Source organism: Phyllostomus hastatus, unplaced genomic scaffold, assembly GCF_019186645.2.
Source record: "Phyllostomus hastatus isolate PE091 unplaced genomic scaffold, TTU_PhHast_1.1 phas_contig_1162, whole genome shotgun sequence".
Taxonomy (NCBI): domain Eukaryota; kingdom Metazoa; phylum Chordata; class Mammalia; order Chiroptera; family Phyllostomidae; genus Phyllostomus; species Phyllostomus hastatus.
This window is the reverse complement of record NW_025333537.1, coordinates 3,053,532-3,075,187: the sequence shown is the minus strand read 5'-3', so window position 1 is coordinate 3,075,187 and position 21,656 is coordinate 3,053,532. Positions and strand designations below refer to the sequence as shown.

At 42.0% G+C, this 21,656-nt stretch overlaps 1 protein-coding gene across 1 annotated transcript in view; it reads right to left on the bottom strand.

Moving 5' to 3' along the window:
* Positions 1-20,074, bottom strand: part of SPPL3 (signal peptide peptidase like 3) — a 71,741-nt gene extending 51,667 nt beyond the window's left edge. The window contains exon 1 of the mRNA XM_045843445.1: positions 19,950-20,074. Within this exon, the coding sequence (XP_045699401.1) occupies positions 19,950-19,972 (23 nt within the window). The 5' untranslated portion in view covers positions 19,973-20,074. The remainder of the gene's footprint in view (positions 1-19,949) is intronic.
* Positions 20,075-21,656: the final 1,582 nt, after the last annotated feature.

Genomic DNA, 21,656 nt, shown 5'->3' with positions numbered 1-21,656 from the left:
AATTAGCCCAATGTTATAGAAGCAAGAATCCCTTGTTATCTAAATTTATTCAGTTTCTGAGTTTGGAAAATGAAAGGCCAGACACCAGTGATTACTGAATTTCCTTTGGTCAATCTTACTATACGACTACCTAATAATTACAACTTCTTTATTCAAAGCAAAATACACATCAACATAATATACCTTCTGCTTTTATTACTAATCAGTAGCCTGCATCACGGAACTATTTTGGCTTGCCTATTTAAATGTGCACCTGTACTACTAGACAATTAAAGCAAAATACGATGATTATTATGTCCTAGGCTTCTATCATGCCCCAGTACTATCTCAGTATCAATTGTAAATCTAAGGATCTGCAGGCTGAATTAATTTTGTTCACCAACACAGAATGTCTGCATCTCCTCTGGCAGACTATAGCAGTGCGGATAGAAAATAAAGCACAGCTATAAACTGGGAGGGCAAAAAGAAAAGAAACGCTCAATTTTTGAAATGATGGGTCAGAAACACACACTGGAAGTTGATATTTTTAGGTAGTGTAAGAAGAGAGAAAAGAGCCATAAAAGTCCCCCAAGGATCTACTTGATTGATAAAAGTAACAGTGCCAACAAGACACCACAAAAACATCTACAAACAAATGTAAGAAACTCGTCCTCCTCAACTTAAGATACTGGTAGATCATTATACTACACACCAAGAAGTTATGGACGGCAGAGAGGAAGCTTACTGAGAGCTTATAAGATGTTCCTGTAAAAATGTTCCTGAATAAATTACTTTTCAAAAATAGTGGAAAGGGGAAAATACAATACTGAAGACAGAGCTCTAACAAACAGAAATAGTGGAAAAGCACCAAGAAGGCATTTTTTAAAGTACAGAAGAAAAAGACCTGCTTGGTCAATTATTTGGAAACTGCAGGAGGCAGTAACACACACATACACACCTTCAACTATGAGTCTTACACTATTTCCAGCTTGAAATATATTCAGTTACAGCCGCCAACATCCTCAGGAGCACAGCTACAGGAAGGACACTGCCTGTGCTCCCTTCACCAGCATCCGCACAGTGATGGATCACAGCCCTCCTGATGCGTGCCTGGGTCTACAGGCAGGAGGTACACATACATAAACTATACAGTGACATTTCTTTAGATGTGCATTAGGGACAAAGTGTATGTTTGTTGGCCTGTTCTCTCTTAGAACACAGTTACCTATTGTAACACCTATTTTTGATATGATCCCTTGTGATTTAAGAGTTGTCTCCTTCCAGTGATATAATCACTGTCTCCTTCCTCACTTCTCTCCTTGGCCCATTCGTATTTACTGCAACGGGAATGCTCTTGTACAGATCACGAGTGACTGTCAAAGTCAATGTCCCTGTTGTTCTTATTTAACTTGAATTCTCAGTAGCATTTGTCAGTTTCCATCCTCCTTGAAATGTTCAACTTTCGGTTTCTCTAGAGAGAAAGCTGTCCTGTAGAGAAAGTAAATGCAGTCACATACAACTCACCTCTGGTAAAGCAACTGTCCTTTTGAATCGACTCAAAGTAGACCTGGGGGTATAAGTTGACCCTCACGTCCAAAAAGCTACTTGCCTGGTCTGTTGGGTAATTTTACAGGCTGCTTCCGTTCTTTACCAAGTTAAGGCTGCTTGAGATTGGATACAAGAAAGAACCCAAACTTGAGTGGCACTTCCCATAAGAGTGTTACGAGAGAACTGTTCCAGGTATTGTTAAAGATGCCAAGCAAACTCTTCCCTTGAGCGAGTAGTGTCTTAACATTTAAAGAAAATTAAACAGGTTTCTTTTTTAATGCTTGACTTCTCCGAGCTCATAATATGCTAATTCAAGCTATGAATTTCCAAGAGAGGGATTTAATATGCAGCTTTTCTCAAGCTTTCTTGATTAAAGGTTCCCTTTATTCTCAGAGAACTATTAATGGCAAAGAGCCCTCTTCGGAGTCGAAAATACCTGTGTCCAAATTCTAGCTCTGCCGCTTGTTAACTATATAATCTTGGATCAGTAATAAGCTCAGTTTTCGTTCCTGGGATTAATATTCCTATCTGATTGTCTTTTAACTTAATTGTTTGTTAAGGTAGCCATACCCAAAAGCTCACACCTTTGGACTGAATGAATATTGGAGGGCAAAACGAAAAGTAAGTAAGTTAGTTGGATCAAGATACATTATTAAGTGAAAAAAGCAAGATACAGGACCATAGTGTGTACACTACACTATCATTCTATTAAAAAGGGATCACACAAAAGAATGAAGTTGACACCACATTTTAAAAAACAGACTTAACAGATTGAAGTCATAAACGTTTAAGAGTTAAAGCTATAAAGCTGTTTTCTGGTGGCAGTTCTCCTTCAGAGAAGGCCCGTAGGCAGCAACCAGGGTACCAAGCTAAAAAGGCATGATCCTAAATCCCAATTCCACAAGGCCTGGAGGTGGGGCATTTCCACATGGTTTCACCAGCCTGTGTGGAAGATCTACAGAAGCAAGGCCCAGCATGTCAGACCCATCCAGACCAGAGCGAGATACCTCCAAAGGGAGGTACCCACCACACCAAAGCCAGAAGGGGTTGCACCATCCACCAGAGGGGACCATAGGGATTTCAGTGGATCCACAGAGGTGGAACAAGTCCACCAAGCCCCGCAGGGCAACGGGCAGCGGCTGAAGGAGAACTGCTCCAAGCTTATCCTCTTCCCCAGGAGACCCTCGGCCGCCAAGAAGGGAGACAGCTCTGCTGAAGAACTCAGGCTGGCCACCCAGCTGACAGGACCAGTCATGCCCACGTGGAACGTCTACAAGAAGTAGAAAGCCAGGGTCACCACAGAGAAGAACTTTAAGGTGTTCGCCAGTCTTCTCGTGGCCTGCACCAATGCCCAGCTCATTGGCATCTTGGCAAAAAGGCCAAGGAAGCTGCAGAACAGGGTGCTGAGAAGATGAAAGTGCTGTTGGCAACTTGTGATTTAAAACAAAAACAAACAAACAAAAAAACACACTATGAAGCTCTTAGAAGAAAATATAAGGTAAAAGCTGTGATACTCGATTTGGCAAGGTGTTCTTGGATATTATGCCAAAAGCACAGACAATGAACAAAAATAAATAAATTGAGACCTCATTAAAATTAGAAGCTTCTATGTACAACGGAAGGCGATGATGGTTATACAACAACATGAATGTACTTAATGCTACTGAACTGTACTTTTAAAAATGGTTAAATGAATTAAACAAGACGTATTAAAATGTCTTTTAAAAACAAAACAAAACAAAAAACCCAGTTAAATGGGAATTTTTGTTTTGGATATTTTGCCAGAATAAAAAATAGAGGATTATACAAAAATATGTGCTTTCATACTTGCATCTCTAGGATAGAGAGAAAGCTGGTTACATTTTCTTGGAGAGGAATCAGGAATGAACACAATATAACAAAGAGGGGTTGAATACAGTGGTCTGCTAAAAACACCAAAAGCTGATGTGTGATATACTTAATGATATGAAAATCTACTTAATATTTTAACATTTAATATTTTGATGTAGTTCTATATAGTACATAGAAATAGCGGATAACAATATACTATTGACCATTTAATGTTCCTCGCTCGTGTGCACACACCCCAGAAAGAGTCTCAAAGGTGATGTCAGACATCACTGAAGAAAGAAGGGACTAATTCAATAAAAGACACTGGTATAACTAGATTCCTAATTCATCCATTAAAAAAAAAACTTCATTCTAGATGTGTTATTTTAATCTAAATCTACCTTAATTTAGACTAAATTCTATATTTAACCTAGGTTCCAAATTTAAAAACTTGTGTGTGTAAGGCAAAGTATTAACCCTAACCCACCATTCCTATTTAGAGGGGAAAAAATTGGAGAATACCTTTGAGACTCAGGCTGGAAGAAGATTTCTTATGACACAGAAGCACTCACAATGAAAGAGATGGATAGATTCAGCCCTAGGTAGAAACCCTAGGAAAACTCTTAAATATGAACACCAGCAATATGTACAAGAATGTTCACAACAGAACTCTATGAAATAGCCCCAAATTGGAAACCAAAATATCCATCAACAGTATAAATAAATTACAGTAAACATATTCACAGGATGGAGTATTCTACAACAGTAGAAATGAGTGCAACAGCTGGGACAAATCCTGGAAACAATACTGATTGAAAAAGAGCAAATTATAAAAGACAATATATACCATCTTTATGAACATTCAACTTTGTAAAAAGTAAAGCCAAACTAAAAAACAAAATTAAAGCAAAACTGAAAAATATGCTGTATAGTAAAACAAAAAATGTAGTAAACACAAACTTAGTTTAAAGCTTAGTTTTAACTTAGTTTAAAAATGTAGTAAACGTAAACTTCCCTTTTAAAAAGCAAGGGAACAATGACGGTGTCTCCCTGGGAGAGGGGACAGAAGCAGAACGGGGAATCGGGGAGCACACGGAGAAGCTTCCCCAGTCCCGGAAACCCTAGAGCTCTTTAGTTCATTGGTGAAGTTCATAACTTACATACACAAAACATATTCTCTGTAGATGTTAAATATCACATAAAAATAAAAACACAGCATGAAACTCTGTTTTTATGTAAATGATGATCTGCAGTTTCTATATCTATACTTCCCAAGAGGATAACAAAATGTTACCATGAATTTTCCAGATAAGTTAAATTTTAGGGAATTATAATTTTTAAAATTATTCCTTATTCAGGATTTCTGATTTTCAACAATTTTTTGTGTAATTAAAAAAAAATCAATAATCAGCTCCAGCTGGTGTGGCTCAGTGGACTGAGTGCCAGTCTGCAAACCAAAAGGTCGCCGGTTCAATTCCCAGTGAAGGCACACGCCTGGGTTGCGGGCCAGGTCCTCAGTAGGGGGTGCACGAGAGGCAACCACACACTGGTGCTTCCCTCTTTTTCTCCCTCCCTTCCTCTCTCTCTAAAATGAATAAATAAAAATCTTTAAAAATAAATCAAGTATATAAAACAATCACAAGTATACATGTATTTTTCAAAGAACTGAAAGATATGCAACAAATTTAACAAAGATCTCTGGGGGTTGGTGAGATTCTGAGTGGTTTTCTTTTCTTTTTGTGTTTATCTACATTTTCCAAAATTGCACCAATAAAATATGTACTAAAGTTCCACAATCTTTTGGTATCCAGCTTCCCCCCACCCCAGAATCCTGTTGTGTTTTTTTTTTTTTTAGAAAGGCAACACTCTGCCTTTAGGTGGTATTATAATTACTTAACATTCCCAGCAGGGTCTCAGGCAGCACCCAGTAATCAAACACAAATATTTCTGCAGTAAAACAAAGAGTCACACTAAGTGGAATAAACAGGTACTATAAAAAACGTCTCGTCAGTTAAGAGCTTCTGTTTTTGCCACCAGAAGAACTCCAACTTAGGTTTTACCATCAAAGGAGTGGAATTATTTAGTTCACAGGACCAAAGAAGAGGTGAAGCTTCCAATTCTGTCCCCACTGGTCCAGCCAGCTTGGAGCTTAGTCACTGCAGACTGTGCACTCAGTTAGGAACAGGCAGAATAGCCCTTGAATTAGTCTTTTATCATTCCCCAAATTCAAAACATTTCAAACTCAACAACTGAAAGAGTATCTTTTAGTAAGGTTAAGGCTTTCGAGCCTAACATTTCAAAAAATGAAGAAGTTACTAGTATAGGATAGATGGAAACTAAGGGAAAAAAATGAAGTTCATTATTTGGAAATTATCAAAATCATAATGTATATCAAAAACTCAACAACGCCAGCGAATAAGCTGTTGACCCAAAAGAAAGTATTACTCACTGTATTCTTTCACTCTGTAATTGAAGGATTTCACATAGCCTTCAAATTCAAATTTACTTGCAAACGGGCCCTCTGTCCATACTATCACAAATTCCATGAGTTCGAAGATGAATGCTGTAGGATGTACTATGTAAATTCAGTAACGACCCTTGTTCTCCTGGTCAGAGAATTCCATTTATAGACCGCCCCCCCCCCCCACAATCCAAAAGCACATGAATATTTCATTTATAATAACTTCAGGTCAGTGGTCAGAAAACCAGAACAATAGCCGATGAAACATTTGTGAGCATATTAAGGCATCCAATAGTCAGTGACACTTAAGGCAATGATCAAATCTGGTGAAAATATTTGTGTCTAAATATGCAGGTCCCCATATCGAGTGTCACAGGGATACCGGTCAGTTTTCTCCCTATCCCTAACCCATCCTCTGAGGTAATGATCTAGAAATGATAATAGACATTAGAGATCACAATTCAATTGTCTTCAGGGGCCAGGTAAATAATATAAACTAGGGATGTATAAGTTCACTGTACAACAACAGAAAGTGGTAGGAACTGAGGCAAATTAGAAAATGTAAGCTGTGAGTAAAGGCACTTAACTATTAAGGCAATTTTGACCAAATTCAGTCCCTCTAGCACTGGCTGGTGTAGCTCAGTGGACTGAGTGCTGGCCTGTGAACTAAAAGGTTGCCAGCTTGATTTCCAGTCGGGGCACATGCCTGCGGGCTGGGTCCCCGGCTGGAGGTGGGCAGGAAGCAACCAAATCGATTTACCCCTTGTGCATTGATGTTTCTCTTCCTTTCTTTCTCCCTCCCTTCCCCTCTCTCTGAAAATAAGTATCTTTAAAATAAAAAATCAAATGACTGACTGGGACACTGTCTATACAATGGCCCACTGACATCTTCCTCTTGAAGTTATATTAATTACATTTGCTGGCATCTGACACAGGAAATGCCAGCAGTCTCTGACAACACTGTAAACTCCTGGAAGAGAGAGGATCCTGTTATTATAGTGAAGCCCAACGAGGCACAGTCATTCATTCATTACACAGATCAAACCTACAACCTTATTCTAACTAAGAAAGCTATGTGGTTAGACAGTACAAGTAGCATATAACTGGTAAGTACAGGCCAAAGCAGACCCTGAACATCTGGACCAATTAGAATTAAGGACCAAACAATAGCAGTCCCAACAGATTTCTTCCATCTGCTAAGAACTACAGAACTTGGTAACGAGGCCAATTTTTTTCTCATGTTAACCTCTACTCATCACCAACAAATCTGAGCTGTAAGGAGCTTACTTCCCTGTTCCCCTCTGAAGACCCTCTTCTATATTTTTTTAAAAAGGGCAGTTCAAACATAAAATTTAAAGAACAGCAATACAGGTGGAACAAGCACTTGTCTGTTTTTACTAAAGATAAACAGATCATACATACATGTGAACAGAAGCTCTTAGACCTCCAGGACGGTGTTACTCAATTCAATATGGTAGCTGTTGGTCACATACGGCTACTGAGTTCTTCTAATGTGGCTAGTCTAAACTGAGAAGACATTGTACTTAACAAATAATGTAGCCCTGGCTGGGTAGCTCGGTTGGTTAGGGCATCATCCCAATATGCCAAGGTTGTTAAATCCCCAGTGAAGGCACATGCAAGAATCGATCAAAAAATTATGAATATACAAACAGGTGGAATAACAAATCGATGTTTCTTTCTCTTTCCCCATCTTTCTCTAAAATCAATAAATATTTAAAAAGAAATACTTTTTCTTTTTAAACATTTATTTTATTTATTTTTAGAGAGGGGGAAGGAAGGGAGAAAGAGAGGGAGAGAAACATCAATGTGCAGTTGCCCCTCGCATGCCCCCTTCTAGGGACCCAGGCATGTGCCCTGATTGGGAATTGAACCAGTGACCCTTAGGTTCACAGGCCAGCACTCAATCCACTGAGCCACACCAGCCAGGACAGAAATACTTAAAAAACAAACAAACAAATAAAAAAACCCCAACTATTATAAAATACTGTGTTAACAATTTTTGTATTGATTACATGCAATCAATGACACAATATTTTTGATATACTGGGCTACGTAAACTATATTAAAATTAATTTCACCTGTTTCTTTTTACTTTTTAATGTGGCTACTAGAAAACTTTAAATTCATATGTGCCTTTCATTCTATTCCTATTATACACAATACTACTGCAGAAAAGGTCACACTTTACAACTACCTGTATTTTTCGGACCATAAGATGCACCTAGGTTTTTGAGGAAAACATGAAAAAAAAATTTTGAAGCAAAAAATGTGGTAAAATATTTAATAACATAAATATCGTAATATTTCACCAATGTAAATGTAAACACAACTCAACAGCAGTATTAACAACCATTATTCTTCCCAAATTGGGGGGGGGGGAGGAGGGAGCATGTCTTATATTCCAAAAAATACGGGAGTTCCTCTAGTGACTACCTTCTTGGCAAAGAAGAGATATGGAGGGCCACTTCCTCCCCTGCCCCCAACACCCACAAAAAGAAACAAAAACTTCAGTCATTAAGCCAGTCACAATCTCAGGACTAAAAATATATATAATGCAGCAAGTTGCCAGAGTAATTTGGTCCTTCACTTAGGAACTAGTTTAACAATTACCTGAGGCTAATTTCTTCCTAATAATGCCAACATGTAAAAGAAATAAGGAATAGCCTCACCCTGACCGGTATGGCTCAGCTGGTTGGAGCAATGTTCCATAACCAAAGGTTTCGGGTTCGATTCCCAGTCAGGGAACACACCTAAGTTGAGAGTAGGCTCCCTGGTCAGGGCAGGGATCCTACAAACCAATCTACTATTTTAAACCAATGCCTCTTTCTCTATAAACCCTTAAGTATAAACATTCCATATACAAAACACACACACACTAGGATGGCTTTAATAAAAACACAAACAATGACAAATGGAGAAATTGCTTGTGGGAATATAAAATGTTACAGTTGTTTTGGCAAACAGTTTGGCAGTTCTTCAAAACATTAGCACGGTGAAATCCTATGAGCCAGCAGTTCCACTCCGACAGAAATGAAAACACATATCTGCACAAAAACCTGCACATGTATGTTAACAGCGGCACTGGTTATCACAGCCAAAAAAATTAAAACGACCCAAGCAAACATCCACCGATGTTCGGTGAATGGAAAACATGCAGTGTGGGCTATCCACGCTTAGGAATATTACTCAGCAATAAAAAAGGACGATGCACTAACACATGCTACGACATGGATGAACTTGAAGAATTCACCTAAGTGAAAGAAGTCAAAAGACCACATATTGTTATTCCATTATAGGACATAGACGAAGAATCCAAAGTATGTTAGTGGCTGCCAGGGGTTGAAATAAAGGGGGAAAGGGAGTAATTATTTGCTAATGGGTATAGAATTTCTTTGGGGATGAAAAAATGTTCTAAAATTGACTGTGGTGATGGCTGCAAAACTCTGTGAATGCACTAAAAACCATATTGGATTGTACACTTTAAATGAGTGACTTGTATAAGTTTGAGATTTATATCTCAAAAAGCTATTTAAATACAAGACATTATGGGTCTCCTGAGGGAGAATGAGAGAGGCAATGAATTCGGTTTGGAGGTACCTTTGAGCTTGCAGAGGAGACACTATAAGCAAAGCTCACCCACCCAAGTTAAAAATTTTATGGACAAGAAGTTATCCTTGAACCATGGCCAGGTGGCTTAGTTAGCTGGAGCATCTTCTGGCACACCAAAAGGTTGCAGGTTCCATCCCTGGTCTGCCCATGTACGAGATACAACCAATCACTGTTTCTCTGGCTCTCCCTACCTCTTTCTCTAAAATTAAAAAACATGCCCTCAGGTGAGGAATGAAAAAAAAAAGCTAGCATTGAAATTAAATGGTGGCAGACATGTCCAAGGAATACTGGGAGATTTGATCCCTTTATGAATCTTGTGACAGATGAATGTGTGGAGATGGCAACTAGTGAGAAACAGAATATTGGAATGGTGGCAATGTGAATAAATAGTTCCTCACGTTAGAAGCCTTGGAACTAACACAAAGAATGACTGTGTTCACCTGGGAAATCAACTGCTTCCACATGTCCCCTCTCCACAGCACCTGTTTTACTACAACATAAACATCAAATTGTGTAGCCCTGGCTGGTGTAGCTCAGTGGATAGAGCGTGGACCTGAGAACCAAAGGGTCGCTGGTTCCATTCCCAGTCAGGGCCCATGCCTGGGCTGTGGGCCAGAGCCCTGGGGGGAGGATGGGCAGGGGTGGGGGGCAGTCACACACTGATGTTTCTCTCCCTCTCTCTCCCCTTCCTTTCCTCTCTCCCTAAAAGTGAATAAAATCTTTTTTAGAAAATTGAATTGTATACATTTTCACATTGAACTTTTGTTAAATAAACTTGTAGTGGTCAAAAAAACAATATATATATATATATATATATATAATTTGAGCCCTGGTAGGGTGGCAAGGTTGGTTGAAGCGTCATCCCCAGCACCAAAGGTTGGCAGGTTTGATTCCCCATCAGGGTACATGCCTGGGTTGGGAGTTTGATCCCTGGTCCAGGGTTGGGGCACATATGCGAGGCAACAGATTTTGATGTTTCTCTCTCACATGGATGTCTGTCTCTCTCCCCTCACTCCCCCCTCTCTAAAATCAAAGCATGTTTCCTCAGATGAGGATATAATAAGCAAACAAACAAACAAACAAACACTGGGTCAACAACTTTTTCAGTTGCCCCCTTTTGAATAATTACTAAAAAAGAGACAAGAAATAAGTTTTAAAAAGTCTTTTAGAAAGAGGAAAAATATGAAGGCAAAACAAGTTTGTTTTTTTAAAAACTAGCTTTATAAACAAAAACTTAAATACAAAGAATATGAATTTCTGAAATAACAGAAAACATCAAATTGCTCAGAAACTAATTTCCATGTAGTTTAATAGCTCATGCTTCAAAGGAAGTTTCCTGCAAAATATTTTCATTTGAGTGTTACAGACATTTTTCCCCAGAAAACCGTTTTTGCTAACTGCAAAAAGAAAAAGAAAGAAAAGAAAAAGCAGTTTGTCCACTTAAAAAATAATATTAAGTCACATATTTAACAAGCACCTGTTCAGGAGATGAAGTGCAAGTACATTGGTAGCGGTCTGACGGAGGTCAAGGTGGAGACGGAGGCTGGAGATAAATGAAGACTACTCTAAAGGGCCTACAGTCCTTTGTAGATGGTACCCTTAGGCGTGCAGTTACAGGCTGAGCCACTTTCTTCCTCTAAATGCTGTACAACTATTAGGATATTATGCAAATTGGGCCATAACACTCAACCCACCCAACTTAACAGTAACAGTTTTACATCATCTTTTCTTCAAAGAACAAACAGATGTTAGGTGAGTATTTTCTCCTCTATGTGCCCTGGCATATTTTTAGGGAGATAATCTATTAAAAAAAATCCAATATCTAGCAAATTTCACAACCAAAATATTTATTCTTTTTTTAAAAATCTGAGCACCTACTATGTGTAAGTCCTTGCACCGTGAAATTAATGACTGATCCTATCCTTACAGAGTTACAGGTGGGAAGACAGCCACATAAATACATTCAACACAAAATCAGAAAACCAGAAGTGCTGCCCTATGACAGGATTAGATAAAGCACTATCAGAAGAGTACTCTACTCCCCTTGGGCCAATACAAAAGGTGAATCCTGAACACGAGTAAGGCTTAACATACTGAGAGACTTGGAAGAAAGGCCAACCAGGTATATAAGTCAGCTTAAATGAAAAGGGAAACAGTGATTAACCAAGTGTGGCTGAAGTAAGTATGTTAAAGAAAATCTGGAGAAGTAAGGTTACAAGGCCAGGTTGTTTTGCAAGTCAGACCGAAGCGGTTGGATGTTGTAGCACAAGCAATTTAAAAAACCCAAGGACATCCAAATGCAATACAATCAGAACCAGTGACGATGTAAAGATCAAAATGTATACACCAAGCATTCATTCCCCATTAAGTTCTCTTCACAACTCATGACAAATCTATGATTTGTTTTAGAAAAGAGTAATAATCTCTAAACTTAAACTAGAGCTAAAAAGAAAATTTCTTTCCAAGATTAATTTCTCCTCCTCACTGGCTTCAAATACACAATTCTCTCCGTCATTAGGAAAGAAAACAAGGACCCTATGACCCCGGTGTCTGTATCAACCGTTCTCTCTCCTCCTGCCTGTCTTCCACACCTCGCTTCTCAAACAAATGGCAAGTCCGACAGGAAAGGACTCCTGGATTTCTTCATTACCCAGCCTCAATTTGGCTTTCACCCTCACAACTGATCTTTATTAGTGCACTTTCAGTAATGAGTTCCTTTGTAAATTCAATAGCCTGTATTTTCTTCTCTTTGAACTCTGCAGCTTTTTACATTCCTGACCCTAAAAATTCTGTGCTTTTTCTTTCAACACCATTGCACTTTCCTAATTACCCTACCTCTCATGGGGCTTCCCTAGACTCTTCTTTCTTCCATTTTTCAATGGTTACTTCCTAAACTCAACCTCCAGTCTTCCATTTCCTCCTCTCTACACACTCCCTCTTGGTTAAGTGACCTTATCTCAAATCTTTACCTCTAGGCTAGACTAGCTGGGGCCCCACGTGGCATATCTGTAATAAGGCTAGATTGAGCACCTAGGGAAAAGTTATGTCTGAAATGTTTTTAAGGTCTTAGATCTAAATATTTTTAAGGTATCAGTGCTTGCAATAATCAATGGTATGGTTAAAAAAATTCATTCTCTAAAACTAACTTTTACTTCTAGCAGTAGTCTTTTGCAAGCATTTTTGAAAAAATGAATATAAATTTCTAGAAGTTTATAAAGTCAACGCATATAGTCAAAGTTTTTTTTAAAGATTTTATTTATTTATTTTTAGAGAGGGAAGGGAGGGAGAAAGAGAGAGAGAAACATCAATGTGTGGTTGCTGGGGGCTGTGGCCTGCAACCCAGGCATGTGGCCTGCAACCCAGGCATGTGCCCTGACTGGGAATTGAACCTGTGATGCTTTGGTTCGCAGCCTGCACTCAATCCACTGAGCTATGCCAGCCAAGGCTGCATATAGTCAAAGTTTTAAAAGTCAAGGGTAGCAGGTAAATCCAGAAGATTTAGTCAAATCAGGAAGGTCAAACTAGACAACTCTGGGCAAAAATTAAGACAAGGAAACAATACAAAGTTAAGCACTGAACTTAGGTCAAAATGTCTATATAACCAGCTACTTTGCTACCCACGTCCTAGTTAGGTCGAAAGTGAAGCCCAAGCCTGAGGCCCTCAGATAAAGGGAAATGGGTGGGTGTGTCTGGCAGACTTGGTGTGGAGTAAGAAAACAGATAAGAAAGTGCTAATAGCCTCTCCTTAGGCCTCCTAAGGTGGAAAAATTTCCTGTGCATTCCAAAGAAAACCAGGAGAAGATTAGGATTATGCACACCAGTGCTCTTTCCTCATTTGGGTAACTTTTGAGGGAAATTACCTTCAAAACATCAAAACAAAAGTATCTTATGAAAAAAATTAGCCTTTATTAAACCCATGGTATTTTGTTTCACAGAATGCAGCAATAGACAAAGAAACTTATGACTATAAGGAGATGACTTTATTACATTTCACAGACAACAATGTAACTCAATGGCAATTTACAAAAGTATTTCTATTGCTTCTTATATGGCATTATTTGAACATGTTAACAGAACTCTCACTAGAATGGACATGTCAAAGTTTAAGTGCTGGTTGAATTGTGAACAAGAAGAATCACTGCTTCAGTGAGGAACTCTAGCTAGAACCTATCTAGCTCTAACAATGCAGAGAACAAATAGCTTGTTTCCATACCATACTTCAGAAATAACAAAGCATTCTCCATCCAGCATCCACTGACTCCTCACAACCACCCTGTGGAGTAGGACGGGTGTAGCCATTGTACAAAACACAACACTGGGACTAAGACAAGACGAGGTCACGATCAGAGAGGACAATCACCCTCAACTACAGATATCCTGATTCCAAGAAACCAGAACAGAATCATTCTCATATCTCAATAGTTCAAATAAAAATGTAATGAGCAGCAGTGGCAAAGTTAAACACCTTTTAGAATTCAGAAGTGTATAAACAACTAGAGCACACCTTTAGTGTACTTTTTTTTGAGATTTCATTTGTTTATTTTTAGTGAAGGGGAAGGGAGGGAGAAAGAGAGGGAGAGAAACATTCAATGAGTGGTTGCCTCTCACATGTCCCCAACTGGGGACCTACCGGGCCAACAACCCAGGCACATGCCTTGAGTGGGAATCAAACCAGAGACCCTTTGGTTTGCAGGCTGGCGGCACTCAATCCACTGAGCCACACCAGCCAGGGCACTTTTTAAAATATCCTTTAGTGGTTCTTCACTATCAACACTAGAACTTCAAAACAGAGATGATCAGATTTTCCTACTAGGTTAGGGTGAAAACCCACAAACAAACAAATGGGATTTTCTACTAGGTCTCTATTAGGCTATATTCATTAGTCCAGTATCTTAAAAATATTTTCAAACCTAACTTTTTCATAGCAACCCAATCTAGTCTTATCACAGGTAATGTGTCTGTTTTGCTTTAAGCTGTGGCCTTAGACCTACTGATGAAATCTGAGAGGTAACAATTCATTGCAAGGATCGCGGGGACTGAGTGTAGATTTTTTTCCTACGAAACTGAATTTGGTCGCCTGGAGTCCTTCTAGACACCTCAGAGGTTACAATTCCAGAAGAGGAGCACTTTGCCTCTGACTCTTAAGTGAGGATTAGAAAATATGCTACAACTACTCAAAGTTGTGTTTCTTGATTTACACACTCAACAAATAAAACTCATATTTTCCTTTAATTCCTAAGAAGGGGCCATGAAACTTCAGAAACTATGGTACAGAATTTTAAAAATCAGATTATCCTTATGTCTCCATTGTCAGGAATATCAGTCACATGTCTCAGATGCCAAATGCAGCCAACTGAAATAAAACAGCATTTGCTTAGATACTCTTCTCAGGGCACCCGCTGGCTCTTTATGAGGAGGTGTGATGGAGCAGATGAGAATGATAAAACTAAGTAAGTTATTAATGTTCAAGTAAAGTGCAATTACATAGCACATAACACCTCACAATTCAGTGGCACTCATCTCTAAAATAAATGATCACAGAAAAATGTTTTGAAAAAATGCATGAATGTTGGGCATTTTAATTCATAGTACTACTTGACAAACTACAGACTGATATTGTTATAAACACTCCAACTTTTTTCCCCTAAAGGCTTTATAAGAAAAACTGAGGAAAATTATTTCAATACAAATTCATGCTCTTAGCTTTGGCTAATTTTAGTTTGAATCACACATTGCCAAAACATTATCATAGCACTTTAACTATAGGCAAAACATGTTCTAAAAATAATGAGCAAATCTAAAGTCTATAATTTGCTAGACAAACATTTTCCACTAGTCTTTCTCTGAAAAACTTCCACCAGAAGCAATGATCACACAATCAGATATGATTACCACAGACACAGTGCAATAATGACAGACAACAATAACCTCAAAGTAGAAGTGACTTCCATTAGTTCTAGAGGAATTATTTTTATTCTCAGGGTTAGTGCCATTTGCAAGTACATGACAGGACAGTTCCCATTATCACAATATATCACCTCCATATAACGCAATCCTTAGATTAGATTGTAGGATAGGCAGCCCAGGGGCAAGCATTCTCATTCACTGGAAAGACTACTAAAACAAAAAGAATCTTTTTTAAAAAATTTATTTATTGATTTTACACAGAGAGGGAGGGAAGGGGGGAGAGAGGGGGAGAGGGGGCGGAGAGGGGGGTGGAGAGGGAGAGAGGGGTGGGATGGGGGAGAGGGAGAGAGAGAGGGACAATGTCAATTTGCTGTTCCACTTATTTGTGCATTCACTGTTGCTTCTTGTATGTGCCCCGACTGGGTGTCGAACCTGTGATCTTGGTGTATCTGGACAATGCTTTAACAAACTGAGATACCCAGCCAGGGCCTAAAACAGAAAGAATCTTATCCTTCTAGTTTGTTTACTGTCTGTCATCCTCTCAGACACAGAGAAGATCAGACCATGAAGAGCCTTACTAAGGAGTTTGGGTTTTATTCTACATGTAGCCAAAGGCCACTGTAGAGTTCTAAGCGAAGGACTGATATGATCTGACCAGCATTGTCAGAAGGCCACTGAGGAGAATGGCCATTGTGTGGAGAATGGAGGGAACCCGGTGAGGAGAGTAACAGGGACCTCAGGCAAAAGAGGGGAGTACTGGCAGGCTGTGGAAATGGAAGAGACAGACTCAATGTCAAAGTCTTGGTGTCACAGCCTTGACTTTGAAGCTGTTTTCTTTACACCCTTGGGTAAGTTACTTCAACTCTTTGAGCCTCAGTTTCCTTATAGTGCAATGCTCACAAAGCCCTTAGCACATAAAGAAACACAATAAATTATTACACTACTTTGGTAACAAAAACTCATTTGCATGAGGTTCACATACATTAGCTTCCTTTTCCTCCTAAACCAACATTAAACCTAAAATCAGTAATTTTCATCAAGGTTCTAGTGCAGCTATGTACAAGTGCTGCATCAACTCCTTAAAGAGACAGGTTCCTGTTTCTCACAGAAGTTACACTAAAACAACTGCTCATAAATATACATTGAACAAGGTGTTTTTCTCAAATTAATATAAGTCTACTTGGCACCTTCCATTTGTTTTCACATGCCTTCTTTCATTTCCTCAGTATTTAAGAGCAAAAAGAATACAAACAGCCTTGGCTGGTGTGGCTCAGTAGACTGAGTGCCAGCCTGTGAACCCAAAGGTCCTGGATTCGATTCCCAGTCAGGGCACATGCCTGGGTTGAGGGCCAGGTCCCCCCAGTAGGGGGTGTGCCTGAGGCAACTGATCAATGTTTCTCTCCTTTCTCCCTTCTTCCCCCTCTAAAAATAAATAAAATCTTTTTGTTAAAAAACAAAACAAAACAAAAAAAAAAACACAAGCAGAATCTTGTAGTTTAACCGTAAAAAAGACTGTGGTGTTTGCTACCAATTATTTTAATTTCTTCTGTCGATAGCTTTTATTTAAAACTTAGTATTAAGGGATGGCATTCCTCATCCTTACAGCACTGAGACACAAGAAAACTAAATTACCCAAAGCTCTTTTTTATAAGTACGTGGATTATAAATATCTATCTGTAGCTTCCCTTATGCTTAATTATTCCTTCAACAAAGGATGAGCCACGCTAAAAATCTACTACCACTCAGTCACTCAGTATGTACTAAGGAGGAGCTATGGGCAAGACAATATGCTAGGCACTACAAGAGGGCAAAGATTAATGTAATAACATCCTTCTCCTCCTGGAGTTTACAAACCACTGAGGAGATTAGGTGCTCACAGGTGAAAAGGGAGAAGTGATGCAGACAGAAGTACAGGTAATAAGAATAAAGAGATCAGCCCTGGCTGGTGTGGCTCAGTGGGTTGAGTGCCGGCCTGTGAACCAAATGGTCCCTGGTTTGAGTCCCAGTCAGGGCACATGCCTGGTTGCAGGCCAGGTCCCCAGGAGGGGGTGCATGAGAGGCAACCACACATTGATGTTTCTCTCCCTCTCTCCCTCTCCCTCTCTAAAAATAAATGAATAAAATCTTTAAAAAAAAAAAAAACATTTTTTGTTGGGGTGGCCAGAAAATGCTTCACAGCTAGTGGAATTTGAGCAGGACCCTTGGGTAACAGGATTCTGACAGAATTTGCAAGGAAGAAAGCAACCACAAGAGACCAAGAAGCAGCATGAACTTATGTTTAGGGGTGTTTTTTTTAATAAAAAATTAAAATCTGTAAAAGTATATAGAATAAAATCATGAACCTCCATGTACTCATCACTGAGATTCAACAATTATAAACTCATGATCAATTTTTTAAAAATGTTTATTTACTGATTTCAGAGAAGGGGGAAAGGAGAGACAGGGAAACATTGGTTTGTTATTCCACTGATTTATGCATTCACTGGTCATTCCTCCATATGCCTGTCCACACCACCCTCTCACGATGATGTAAGAACTTTCATCTCAAAACATGCCAAAGCTACATGTGGAGGCTAAGCATTGTGATTTCAAGGAGCTGTGAAGCAAATGAAGGGAGCTGAGCAGGAAAGAAATACGGTAGTAGGACAATGCTTGCAAACTGTCAAATTCCACAAAATACCCCCCGCCCCTCTGTATGGCCATCCAACATCCTACAGAGGTAGTATGTGGCCAACCTACCTGGTAAGACACTCTCACTGTCCCTATTTCTTGGCCACTGTGTTTACTCTGTCAACCACTCGAGGCCCCTGGACAGCACAGTGAAAACAGAAGGGCAGCCCTCACGACTCTCCGCTGGGCCGCCATGAGCGAGTTACCACCGGACAGGAGCACCTTCACCTTGGTTTCTTACTCAGCCCATGAAACGCTCCAACTGCAATCTTGTGTTCCGTGTCACCTGCTGCTGAGAGGCAGCTCACTGTTGCTGAAAACTATCAAATCAGTTCACACTTTTTTTTGAAAACACATACGCAGTCACAACTGTTCGAAGATTTTAATTCTTCTTTAGCATTACTTTCTTTCAATATGCAGTTATCTTCTTGAGATTGTACACACATTACTTAACTTCATTTTTCAGTTATCCCCTTTAACCAGCAATCCTTTCCCTACTCGGAGACACAAGTTCTTGACTCGCTGACCCCACCAGTGAGCCACCACCAGTCACTCACTCAGTTTAGACCTTCTACCTCAAACCAGTCTTTATTTTCAGATATGACCCATTTCTTTGCTGTTTCCCTAAGATAATTATAACATAGTAAAATACAGCACTTCAGTGTCATGTGCTTTGTAGTTACCCATTTAAACCTTACAGCCTATGAAAAGGGTAATTCCTCTATTTAGCCGCACAAAAAAGAAATGGAGAACTTCGTATCTTGTCTAGTTATAAAGCAAGTTAGCGGTGAACCGGACCTCCAAGCCAAGCCTTCCAACTCCAAACGCCAAGGTTCTTCTTCCTCTATGATGCTCCTCTCTAAGAAGGGAAAACCTAGCGGTCGGTCCCAAACCACAATTGCTTCAAAGAGTAAACCACCTTTGAACAATCTACCATCATCCCTTTTCTTGCTTCCTCGCCCTCCAATTTCCACTCTTCACGGATACCATCACCATTCTCTTACACCCTCCTGCAAATATTCCACCTGAGCGTGCTGAACGGGGGCCTCTCAACTCCCCTTCCCCGAACCCTGGTTGGCACTCCCTTCTCAGGGTAGGTATGTTCTCACTTCGTAAACTATTCTACATAGTTCTTTTCTCAGTCCTTAATAAGCTATTTAATAACTTTTTAAGTGCCATGAAAATAGGCATAACTTGCAGATCCTCCGTCTCCACACCTGACCCAGGGCGCCATGCCACTCTGAATTCTGAATAACAGAGTACCAACCCTTAACAGATTCTGCCCATGCCCCCACGATCGCCGATTTCCTTCCCATAAGTTGGTTATCCAAAGTGGCTCCCTTTCCGATGTCTTCATCAGGGACTCCCTCCATGGTTCCCAAGACGCGCTCTCTCCCGTCACTCCCCATGCCGGCGCTAAGCAGCAATCCCAGGTGAGGCGGCTCCTCCCTGCTCACAACTTCCAAGTTCGGCCTCATCACCTGTTCTTTTCACCCAGCCCAGTGGCCCACCTTTGCCCGGGCCCGCTTCTCTCCACCCTTTCCATTCCTCCTGCCCAGGAGCCACACGCTCAAGACAGTTCCGGGGTGTTCATGGGATTCAACTTCCCATCCGTGGGCTTGCTTCCCGCCCCTGGGGTCCTGCTTCCCTTTACCATCACCTGCTCCGCCCAAGACCAGATGACATCCGCCGCGGCCACTGCCTCCTCCTCCTCCATCCCCCTTCTCGGACACCGGGTCCCCAACCGCACCGCCGCCCCGGAGCACCAGCCGCCCCCTCTGGTGGGAACGAGGGGGGCGTGCACCCCGACACGCGGCCCCCCCAACACGCACCTGTTCCTCCGCCTCTTCCCTCCGGGCCGGCCGCGCCGGCGTCCCGACCCCCACCCTCGCCGCGCCCCTGCTTTCCGAAGCCCGGCACTCACCACGAGTAGGTCTGCTCCGCCATGGCGCTGACTCTCAAGGGCTCCGCCGCAGGCTCTGGCCCGGCCCGGCGGCAGGGGAACGAACGTGCAGCGGGCTCGCTCGGGCCGCGAGCGGAAGGCGCGGCCGCGGCCCGGCGCTCGCTCCCTCGCTCGCTCGCACGGCGGGCGGGCCGAGAAGGCGGCGGGCAGGGAGAGGCCGGGCTCCGAGGCGGTCCCGCTCCTTGGGCCCCGGGGCGGGGCGGGCTCCGCTCTCGGCCTCCTTCACCGGCGGCGGCGGCAGCGGCTCCTCTGCGGCTCTAAACCCAACATGGCGGCGGCGGCGGCGCTGAGAACAAGGGGGCCCCGGGGCGGGCGGACGGCAAGAGTGGCCCCGCGCTCAGTGCGCGCAGGGCCGCGGGAGCGCCGTGCTCGGGCGGCGGCGGCGACGGCGGCCGGGGGACATGGCCGGCGGGCGGAGGTGACGGCAGCGGCGGCAGCAGAGGGGGGCGCTAAGCGGTGAGGCGAGGCCGCTCGGCTTACACCCGCGGAGGGAAGGAGAGGAGGGGGCGGGGGCCAGCCCTGGCCCCGCGCGAGTCACGTGCCCAAAACACGCTCACGTGACTCGCGCGCCCCGCCCCTCGCGCCGGCCCATGCGCGGAGACGTCGGTTCTTCGGCTCGAGGCGACTGCTGCTCGCACAGCTCCTGGGGGTTGGGCCGCCTTCTGCTGCCTGGTGCCACCCCTTCTCCACACGGAGCCATCGACTCAGCCCCCCTTCCTTTCCCCTTCCCTTCCCCTTTCCAAGGGGCTACTGCAGCCAGCCAATCAGGAGCCGCGATGAGCGTCGGTTGGCTGCCATTCAGCGGTCATCCGTCAGTCAACGGCTTGCTGACCACGGGTCCTAAACTGTCAGTCAACTGCCAGTCCTCGAGCAGAACGCCGCATCCCTTCGTTTGTTCGTTGGTTCGGTTTATGCCAGTAAATATTCAGAGCAACCAAACTTACTGTGCCTAGACTCTGTGCGAGGTCCTGGGGGCGAGGGGGCAAGTCAAATACCCCATACTTGCTTTCATTTACTCAATCAAGTTATTTATTGGGTGCCAACTATCAACTCATTTTGCTGTACCTCTTCCCTCTGAGAGCTTACCGTCTAGAGGAACAGACATAGTCTAAGCTGACAAAATAAATGAAGATAGTTTCAGACGCTGCTAAGTTTCATGAAGATGATAACACCAAGTAATAGGACAAAGAATGTGTCGGGGTGAGGGCTATTTTTTATCAAGGAAGGCCTCTCGCTGAATAGGTGATGTTTGAGCTGACACCTGAAGGATGAGAAGGAGCTGGCCATGCAGGAGCAAAAAGCTCAGGGAAACTGCCCATCTGGAGTACTGGAGGTAGGCACAAGAATAAATATACTAGAGCTAGACCAGAGGCCAACAGAGTGAACCTGAGGCTTAGCGGGAGAGAAGAGGGAGGGATGAATTGCACTCCAGGGCACTGGGGAATCCTCCAGGAATGCATGAGGCCGAGGCTTACCAGGAGAGAAGACCTTCTAGGAAGAGAGCACTGCATGAGGCAAGGCCCAAAGATAGGAAGGTTCAGAGTGAACTTGTATCCAGGAGAGGGGGTGGATGATTTGTGCTGGGCAGTGTTGAGAGAAGAGGCTAAAAAGATGCATTGAGGACAGACTTGGAAGCGCCTAGCCAGTTACTGTGTTCGTGAATGAAAA